This window comes from Mauremys reevesii, linkage group 7 (assembly GCF_016161935.1).
Source record: "Mauremys reevesii isolate NIE-2019 linkage group 7, ASM1616193v1, whole genome shotgun sequence".
NCBI lineage: Eukaryota > Metazoa > Chordata > Testudines > Geoemydidae > Mauremys > Mauremys reevesii.
The window spans coordinates 71,002,628-71,013,064 of NC_052629.1; the positions used below are offsets into that span (position 1 = coordinate 71,002,628).

At 51.6% G+C, this 10,437-nt stretch overlaps 1 protein-coding gene across 1 annotated transcript in view; it reads right to left on the minus strand.

Moving 5' to 3' along the window:
* Positions 1-9,540, minus strand: part of WNT8B (Wnt family member 8B) — a 71,909-nt gene extending 62,369 nt beyond the window's left edge. Inside the window, exon 1 of the mRNA XM_039547748.1 lies at positions 9,515-9,540. Within this exon, the coding sequence (XP_039403682.1) occupies positions 9,515-9,540 (26 nt within the window). The remainder of the gene's footprint in view (positions 1-9,514) is intronic.
* Between the last annotated feature and the right edge of the window lie 897 nt (positions 9,541-10,437).

Sequence of the window (10,437 nt, forward strand, 5' to 3'; positions counted from 1 at the left end):
CTTCACCATGTCTGGACCTCGAGCCTTCACCAGATCCGTTAGAGGACTTGCCCTACTGGCGAAGTGGGGAATAAACCGTCGGTAGTAGCCTACCACGCCTAGGAATGCACGGACCTGCTTCTTTCGGGTCGGCCGGGGCCAGTTTTGAATCACTTCTAGTTTATTAGTTTGGGGCTTCACTATACCTCTTCCTACAATATATCCCAGGTACCTAGCCTCTGCTAGTCCTATGGCACACTTAGCAGGATTAGCGGTGAGGACAGCCTGCCTTAAGGTGCGTAGCACTACCTCAACTTTCTCCAAGTGGGTTCCCCAGTCTGGCGTATGGATGATGACATCATCTAGGTATGCAGCTGCATAACTAGTATGGGGGCGCAGCAGCTTATCCATGAGGCGCTGGAATGTGGCTGGGGCCCCATGTAACCCAAAAGGGAGAACAGTGTACTGGAATAGCCCGTCTGGGGTGGAGAACACTGTCTTTTCTTTAGCTTCTTTGGTCAGGGGAATCTGCCAATACCCTTTTGTCAGATCCAGTGTAGTCAAGAATCGGGCACTACCCAGTCGGTCAACCAGTTCGTCGATGCGTGGTATGGGGTATGCATCAAATTGGGATACTTCATTCAGTCGGCGAAAGTCATTACAGAATCTCGTGGTACCATCAGGTTTGGGCACTAGAATGATTGGACTGCACCACTGACTGTAGGATTCTTCAATAACGCCTAATTCTAACATTTTCTTTACTTCGGCCTTGATTTCTTCTCTTTTGGCTGCTGGGATTCGGTAGGGTCTCAGTGTTACCTTGGCTCCAGGGATCGTGCGGATATGGTGATAGGTCTCAGTCGTCCGCCCCGGTTTTGTAGAGAACACATCTCGATTGCGATTAATCATGTCGGCTGCCTCGATCTTTTGGATTGGTGTCACGTCGGGTGATATCTTCACTTGCTCATGTAAGTTATCCTCCTGGGGAAGGGTCTCCCGGGTGACTAAGCATGCCTCTCGATCATGCCAAGGTTTTAGAAGATTGATGTGGTAAATTTGCTCCGGTTTCCTGCGGCCTGGCTGACGCATCTTATAGTTTACCTCTCCCACGGCTTCAATCACTTCATAGGGTCCCTGCCACTGGGCCAACAGCTTGCTTTCTGCTGTAGGCACCAGGACCATTACTCGATCCCCTGGTTGGAACCGTCGAAGCTTTGCTTGGTGGTTATAATGGGTCCGTTGGGTCTCCTGTGCTTTCTCCAAATATTCTCGTACAATGGGTGTAACTCGGGCTATCCGATCCCTCATCTGTATTACATGCTCGACTATGTTCCTTCCAGGATTTGGCTCCTCTTCCCAGGCTTCTCTGGCTATATCCAATATGCCTCGGGGGTGGCGCCCACATAGTAGTTCAAATGGAGAGAAGCCTGTGGAGGCTTGTGGAACTTCCCGGATGGCGAACATGAGGTAAGGCAATAGGGTATCCCAGTCTTTCCCATCCCGGCTCACCACTTTCCGGATCATGGCCTTGAGGGTCCTATTGAACCTTTCCACAAGGCCATCTGTTCGTGGGTGGTATACAGAGGTCCGTAGGGCTTGTACATGGAGCAATGAACAGAGATCTTTCATCAACTTAGACACGAAAGGTGTCCCTTGATCAGTCAGTATCTCCTTGGGTAGCCCAACCCGGGAAAAGATCTGTACTAGCTCCTTAGCTATTGTTTTGGAAGCTGTGTTGCGTAGGGGGACGGCTTCCGGGTATCGGGTAGCATAGTCTAGTACAGCCAGCACATGTTGGTGGCCCCGAGCTGTCTTCTCTAGGGGCCCAATCAGATCCATGGCTATGCGTTCAAATGGTACCTCTATTATTGGAAGAGGTATCAAAGGGGCCCGTAAGTGTGGGTGAGGGCTATGTAGCTGACACTCTGGACAAGAGGTGCAGTATCGCCTGACATCTTCATGTACTCCTGGCCAGAAGAACCTCCGCAGGATCCTGGCCTGGGTTTTCTCTACCCCTAAGTGTCCTCCAAACAGGTGACTGTGGGCGAGGCTCAATATGGCTTTTTGATGTTTTCGTGGCACCAGAAGTTGATGTATCTCCTGCTCCTGCATTTGCACCACATGGTACAGGAGCTCTTTCTTCACTATAAAGTAGGGTCCTGGACCTCGGACCTTCCCCTCCACTGCTATCCCATCTATCTCAGCCACCTCTTTCCTGATGTTATCATATCTGGGGTCCTCTGCCTGGTCCCGTCCGAATGTCTCTCTCCCAGGACTACCCTGCCTGAGCTCCCAGGGGCCGGCTTCTGCTTCTTCCAATGGCCTGTCGCCATCATGGCTGGGGCCAGCCTCTGGCTCACCTTCCATGTTGGTAGTTTCTCTGTTGGCTGCTCGTGCCCATCTGCCTACTAGCGCAGTCTTCTGGCCCTGGGTCAGGATCTGGGTTCCCAAAGCCTTTGCGGCCCTCCTTTCTTTTTTTGTCTTCCGGGCCTTTTGGGGGGCTGAGAAAAGATCCTGAGAAAATTCAGAAAACATGGGGGTTTGACATTCCCCCAATGATGAGTCGCTGCCAACAGGGTCTCCACTTCCCTGCAGCCTCTCAGGGGGAAGTAAATTATCAAACCCTGGATAGTCTCTCCCAATAACTACAGGATATGGGAGTTTAGGAACAACGCCCACTGTCACCTCAATGGGGTTCCCCTGAACCTCTATCTCCACTGGGATGGTGGGGTATTGGCTCATGGCCCCATGCACACATGTCACTGCTACACGTTTGGCTTGTAGCAGCTGGCTACTTTTTACTAGCTTACCCGATATAAGGGTGATAGCACTCCCTGAGTCCACCAGTGCTGTAGTCTCTGTTCCATTTATCTTCACTGGCCTGGTGTAGTTATGTGGGGCTAATGCAACGCCCGCAAGGTGGATAAGGGAGCATAGAATCATAGAATCTCAGGGTTGGAAGGGACCTCAAGAGGTCATCTAGTCCAACCCCCTGCTCAAAGCAGGACCAAACCCAACTAAATCATCCCAGCCAGGGCGTTGTCAAGCCTGACCTTAAAAACCTCTAAGGAAGGAGATTCCACTACCTCCCTAGGTAACCCATTCCAGTTCTTCACCACCCTACTAGTGAAAAAGTTTTTCCTAATGTCCAACCTAAATCTCCCCCTCTGCAACTTGAGACCATTACTCCTTGTTCTGTCATCTTCTACCACTGAGAACAGTCTAGATCCATCCTCTTTGGAACCCCCTTTCAGGTAGTTGAAAGCAGCTATCAAATCCCCCCCTCATTCTTCTCTTCTGCAGACTAAACAATCCCAGTTCCCTCAGCCTCTCCTCATAAGTCATGTGCTCCAGCCCCCTAATCATTTTTGTTGCCCTCCGCTGGACTCTCTCCAATTTATCCACATCCTTCTTGTAGTGTGGGGCCCAAAACTGGACACAGTACTCCAAATGAGGCCTCACCAGTGCTGAGTAGAGGGGAATGATCACATCCCTCGATCTGCTGGAAATGCCCCTACTTATACAACCCAAAATGCCATTAGCCTTCTTGGCAACAAGGGCACACTGTTGACTCATATTCAGCTTGGGATCTCCCAATCCCCCAAGTTGCATTGCATAGGTTCTTCGGTGCTGGGACACTGTGCTGCTATGTGTCCCCACTCCCCACATGCATAACATCTATAACTGTTTCTAGTCAGTCTCCCATCATGTGGGCTAGGGGGTTTAGTCCCAGGGTTCCCTCCACTCAGGCCAATCCCTTCCTTCTGGAGTCTCTGTGGGTTTTCAGCCCCCCTCTTCCTCCACCTAGGACTCCCCAGGGGTTTGGCTGTCCCTCCTTCCCGGGTTGGGGTTGGGTGTTTGCTACGGAAGGGGCTTTCCTTGCGTAGTTGGGTCAATTCTCTGGCTGTCATGCATCTTTCTACCAGCGTGATCATCTCGTCATAGGTGTATGGATCGTTCTGGCCTACCCATTTGCAGAGATCTGGTGGCAGGGCCCTCATGTACCGGTCGATGACCAGAACCTCTAGTATCTCTTCCGGACTCCGGGATTCTGTTTGCAACCACTTTCGTGCGAGATGGATGAGGTCATACAATTGGGACCGCGGGGTTTTGTCTTCCTGGTACCTCCACTTATGATACCGCTGGGCCCGCACTGCAGTCGTTACCCCAGATCTGGCCAGGATCTCTGCCTTCAACTGGGAGTAGTCTGCTGCAGCCTCTTCAGGCAGATCATGGTAGGCCTTCTGGGCCTCCCCATACAGGAATGGGGCAAGGATGCTAGACCACTGATCTCGAGGCCAGGCCTCCCGTAGGGCTGTCCTCTCAAAGGCCAGAAGGTATGCCTCTACATCATCCTCCCGCGTCATTTTCTGCAGCCAATGGCTAGCCCGTATGAGCCGCGTCCCATCATGGCCACGGTTCAGCTCTGTAAGGGTCTTTACCTGGCTTACCAGTTCCTGCAACATAGCTCGGTCTTGAGCAGCTTGGTCCATCAGCAGGCGATTAGTCTCTTGCTGCAGCCGCACTGCTTCTTGCTGGGTGGCTACCTGGACACGGGTAGCCTCCTGCTGGGCCGCCGTGGCTTGTATCAGTGCCCGCACTACATCATCCATTGTGGTGACACAAAAAAAAATTAACCCTCTTTTTGTGTGTGTGTGTGTGTGTGTGTGTGTGTGTGTGTGTGTGTGTGTGTGTTTTTAAATCACCCTCCTTCTTCCGCCGCGCTGTGCACACCAACTATCCCACTCCTGACACTAATTGTGACAAAGTCCCTCTTCTACCTATGTGGGTCCTGCACTTCTTGGCGGATTTGCTCACCTCAGTGATCTTCCCCTCTGGTCTGGATCAATTCCTCCTGTGTCTGATCAGGAGTTGGGAGGTTTGGGGGGAACCCAGGCCCACCCTCTACTCCAGGTTCCAGCCTAGGGCCCTGTGGAATGCAGCTGTCTATAGTGCCTCTTATAACAGCTGCATGACAGCTACAATTCCCTGGGCTACTTCCCCATGGCCTCCTCCAAACACCTTCTTTATCCTCACCACAGGTCCTTCCTCCTGGTGTCTGATAATGCTTGATTGTATGATAATTCCTCAATCCTCCAGCAGCACACCCTCTCAGTCTCAGCTCCTTGTGCCTCTTGCTCCCAGCTCCTCACACGCACTTCTCTCCTCTGGCTCCTCCTGCTTGACTGGAGTGAGCTCCCCTTTTTATACCAGGTGCCCTGATTAGCCTGCCCTGATTGGCTGCAGGTGCTCCAATCAATGTAGCTCTCTCCAGTGCCTTCTAGAAAGTTCTTAATTGGCCCCAGGTGCCTTGATTAGCCTGGAGCAACTGCCATTTTGGTTCCCATGGTACTAGGGATTTGCTTAGCCTGGAGCTAACATACCTGCTCCTCAGTACTTTCCTGTAGCCATCCGGCCTTGCTCCATCACATTACACAGAGGGTTAACACTGCAACAGAGCTTTTGTTAATTTGGGAGCCAGAAATTTGTGCTGCTGATAACATGAAGTTCAAGCGCTCATCGCTGTCATTCACACCAGCTGGGACTGATGAGTCAGTCGGTCTCTTCTGCCAAAAGTCCAGTCCAGTAATCTCTAATAAACCCAGCCAGTGAGGACTTTGACTGATGTCTGGGTCACAGGTTGAGATGATGACACAGCAGCAATGCAGCCAAATTTAACATTCATTGTGAAATAGACTCTACAAATAGCACTGCTGGCAAAGCCAGAGCCAGTTTCCCTCTGATATTCTGAGTGAGAGCCATAAATGAGTCTGCTGTGGAAATGCTGAGAGGGCTCCCTGACCTCCTGTCAAGCTGAACAAACAGCCCAAAGTGACGCTATTTTTGTGCAAACAATAAGCACGATTGGCCTAGGCCTGTTGTTGGGTACCAGGTCTAGCACTGCCTGATGCCAGCCTAATGCAGGTTTACCACAGTTCTGGGTTAGATTATGCCAGGGAAGGCCTTACTGAGGTGTAACGCTCACAGAGGGGTGTTTTTAGGGTTGCCAGGTAACTGGTTTTCGACCAGAACGCCCAGTCGAAAAGGGACCCTGGCGGTTCCTATCAGCACTGCTGACCAGGCTGCTAAAAGTCCTGTCTGCAACGCAGCGGGGCTAAGGCAGGCTCCCTGCCTACCATGGCTCTGTGTGGCTCCCAGAAGCAGCAGCATAGGGGCAGCCAGGGGGCTCTGCGCACTGCCCTGAGCCAGTGTGGTGAAAATGAGCGAGTGAGTGAGGGTGGGGAGAGCGAGCGACATGGGGGGGTGTCAGAGATGGAGTGAGTGGGGGCAGGGCCTCAGAGAAGGGGCGGGACAGAGGGTGGGGCCAAGGTGTTTGGTTTTTGCTAGTAGAAAGTTGGCAACCCTAGGTGTTTTCCAGCCCAGAAGGAGCTGCCCTTACAGTCGGTCAGTCACTCAGAGGTGAACAGGAAGCTCAGAGAGTGGGAACACGCTAATGGCCTGAGCCAAAAGCCACTCAGACCCTAATAGAGAGGAGCACCCCACAGTGTATACACAAATAGACTTCCACTGCACGCATGTAATGAACCACACCTACAATAGGAGAGAGAGCTTTGTCCAGGCTGGGGTGCTGCTAAAAGAGTTAACGGATGACAACCTAGCTTATACAATTAGGGTCATTAATAGTAAACACCACAATCAAGCTGGCTTCATGTCAACAGCAGCTTGACAAAGCTGGTTGTATCTAGCCAACACCACCACACCATCTCACTGTTACTGATGGATTTTATTCTCCCCACCGCCTCTGATGTAGGGAAATATTATCCCCACTTCGCAGTGAAATGCATAGTATCACCCAAAGAGTCTGTGACTGGGACAGGCATTCAAGCCAGGCCTCCTAGTCTATGTAAGGGTCAACAGGGCTTGAACCTGGGCTTGCAGTGCTGTTAGATAGCAACACTGCCATGCTGACACCCAGCAGCAGCAACTAGCTCACCCTCCATTATCAATGACTCAATGTGGGCACAGACCATGGGCCATCCCATCTCAAGGGGTCTGACAGGCAGTAGCCTCATGGCTTTCTAGAACATAAGAACAGCCATACTGGGTCAGAGCAATGGTCCATCTAGCCCAGTATCCTGTTTTCTGACAGTGGCCAGGTGATTCAGAGGGAATGAACAGAACAGGTAATCATCAAGTGACCCACCCCTGATCACCCATTCCCAGCATCTGGCAAACAGAGTCTGAGGACACCCAGAGCATGGGGTTGCATCTCTGTTCATCCTGGCTAATAGCCATTGATGGACCTAGCCTCCATGAACTTATCTAGTTCTTTTTTGGACCCTGTTATAGTTTTGCCATTCACAACATCCCCTGGCAATGAGTTCCACAGGTTGTCCACGTGTTGTGTGAAGAAATACTTCCTTTTGTTTGTTTTGAACCTGCTGCCTATTAATTTATTGGGTGACCCCTAGTTCTTGTGTTATGAGGAGTAAATAACATTTCCTTATTCACTTTCTCCACACCAGTCATGATTTTATAGACCTCTAACATATCCCCTCTTAGTTGTCTCTTTTCCAGGCTGAAAAGTCCCAGTCTTTTTCATCTCTCCTCATACAGAAGCGTTCCATATCCTTAAGAATTGTTGATGCCCTTCTCTGTACCTTTTCCAATTCTAATATCTCTTTTTTGAGCTGGGGCGACCAAATCTGCATGCAGATTTCTCTGCAGACATCAGACGCAATTGCTAGATAAATTGCATGGCAAGACTAGAACCTTGCTCCTCCAGCTCCAAAACCACAGACATTTCCTGACCTAAAGAAAATCTTCCTGTACGTGGGTCCAACATCTCACCTACTCACACAGCCAGTAGATTACACATTCATCTCAGTCAACAATAGCAAAACCAGGACATGACACACACACCCCTGACACTCATGATAGGTATGTTCCTCATTTGGAGAATAAAGTGCCCCAGAATTCTGATGGGGGAATTCCCAGGAGACTGTTCAGACATTCTTTATGAGAATGTGCCTTCAGACACTACTTGCTGCTGAAATATACACCTTACCCATCTGTTAAGAAGGAGAAGTTCATTTAAAATGTGGTTACTATAGCCGCTTCCCCCAGTCCCTTTGATTGTGTGTTCTCACTTCCACCAAGCTCTGCAAGGGAATGCTGAAGATAGGATTAATGCAGAAGGACTGTCACCCCTTGAGCCAGCAGAGGGTGGAAAACCCTGTCCCATAAAGCTCCAGCAAAGATAAATAGCCTAAGCTACAAAAAGGGCATGAGTCTGACAAGGTTTAGGGATGATTGACCTGGGGGTGTAGGACTTCCACAATGCGGCAAGCTGCCCCATAGGTCTGATTGTAAAGTGAACTGCAAGGGATTTTGTTAAACATTGGGGTGGGGGTTAAATGTATGATTTATAAGTTAACCCCATCGATATTACGCCAACCACCTTTGCGAGGGTGACTCTGCCGCCATGCAGAAGACCAGCAGAAGCTCTAAATGCCACTGATGTCCTCAGAATAGAACATAAGTTTTGAATAAGCTTTGCGTGCAGCCTGCACAGAGGGAAATTCACCCAGGCTGTTAAATTCCATTCCTGTACAGTGACACTCTGATGGCATTTCTTACACCTGTGTGAAAGCGATGTCACCTGTGAAGAGTCCTCATTTAATTCCAGGCCATTTTGCAGCCCAGAAATTGTCATTTGTGTGAAATGTATGTGGCCTGTGGCCATTCTCCTGGTGAAAATGTTTGGAATGTTGAAAGTATGCACTTCTTTTCCATGCAAGTTGATTTCCTCCATCACTCCCCCCCCCCACCCCTACAAAATATGGTAGGGATCAATTTTCAATTAAAATGGCGTCATTTTCAAAGCCATCCTGTTGTTTGAGCAAAGAGCTGTGACCTGGCTTGGGTTATGTGTGTGTTTTGGTGTATTTGGAGGACAGGGGTTGTAGGAAATGCTGACCATGTACAGGGGCGGCTCTAGGCACCAGCAAAACAAGCTGGTGCCTAGGGCGGCATAATCTAGGGGGCGGCAAAAGGCTGGGGCCCCAGCTCATCCTGCCGCTGCGAGCCGAGGAGCGGCCCGTCCCCTGCAGCCAGGGGGGGCGGCAGGCTGGGCCGGCGGACCTGCCGCAGTCATGCCTGCGGGAGGGCCACCGGAGCCCCGGGACGACTGGACCTGCCGCAGGCATGACTGCGGAGGGGGCGCTCGTCCCACGGCTCGGCTGGACCTCCTGCAGACATAACTGCGGCAGCTCAAGCGGAGCCGCCGGACCCGCGAACCGTCCGCAGCCGCGGGAGGTCCAGCCGAGCCACGCGGGACCAGCGGTCCCTCTGCAGTCATGCCCGCGGGAGGTCCGCTGCTCCCGCGGCTCCGGGGCGCCTCCCGCGCATGACTGCTTGGGGCGGCCAAAAAGGTAGAGCCGCCCCTGACCATGTACCCTCTGAAAATTGGGCCCCTTTGTGCTGAGTTTAGGTGTGGGAGGGGGTTCTGAGCTGGGGTAGGGGATTGGGGCATGGGAGGAAGTGCAGGGTGCAGGCTCCAGGTGGTGCTTACCTCAGGCAGCTCTTGGGAAGCGACATCACGTCCCTCTGGCTCCTAGGTGGAGGGACCATGGGGCTTTGCATGCTGTCCCCGCCTGCAGGCACTGCCCCGGCAGCTCCCCTTGGCCGTGGTTCCTGGCCAATGGGAGCTACAGAGCTGGCGCTCAGGGAGGGGTCAGAGTCCAGAGCCCCGGGGCCGCCCCCGTGCTGGAGGGACATGCTGGCTGCTTCCTGGGAGCTGTGCGGAGCTGGGCAGGGAGCCTGCCAGCCCTGCTGTGTTGCCAACCAGACTTTTAACAGCCCGGTCAGCAGTGCAAACTGGTGCTGCCAGGATCCCTTTTTGACTGGGTGTTCTGGTAAAAAACTGGACACTCTTCAACCTCACCCTTGACAGCCAGCTAAGCACACTGCAAAGTTCCCTTAAGGCCTTGCTAGAGAATTATTTTGTTTCCTTCTAGTCTTCATAGAGCTAATACATAAATATTGTATCTGAATTGAAATGAATGGAAGCTTTGCCATTGACTTCAGTGGCCGGCTGTCACAGGGTGGGGAGTTGGGCTCAGTCCCACCTGTGCCTAGCCATCTGTGACCCAGCTGATGGATTTGGGCCAGTGGTTGGGTCAGGTGACCAAGTATCAGATGACAGCAGCCTGGGCTTCCTATATGAGGCTGTCTCAGGAAGAGGAAAGGGCTGGGTGATTTTAGAAAGGGGGAATAGATACAAAGTTGCGGGGGGAGGGAGAGAAAAGAGTAGAAGCAGAATCCAATGATATCAGCAAAAAAGCAAGGAAATAAACCAGGATATTATAATTGTAAGCTTCCTAGGCAAAGAAATAAGATTAGGTGATGTTAACATAGGCACCGACTCTGTGGGTGCTCCGGGACTGGAGCACTCATGGGGAAAAAATGAGGGGTGCCGAGCAAGCACTGGCAGCC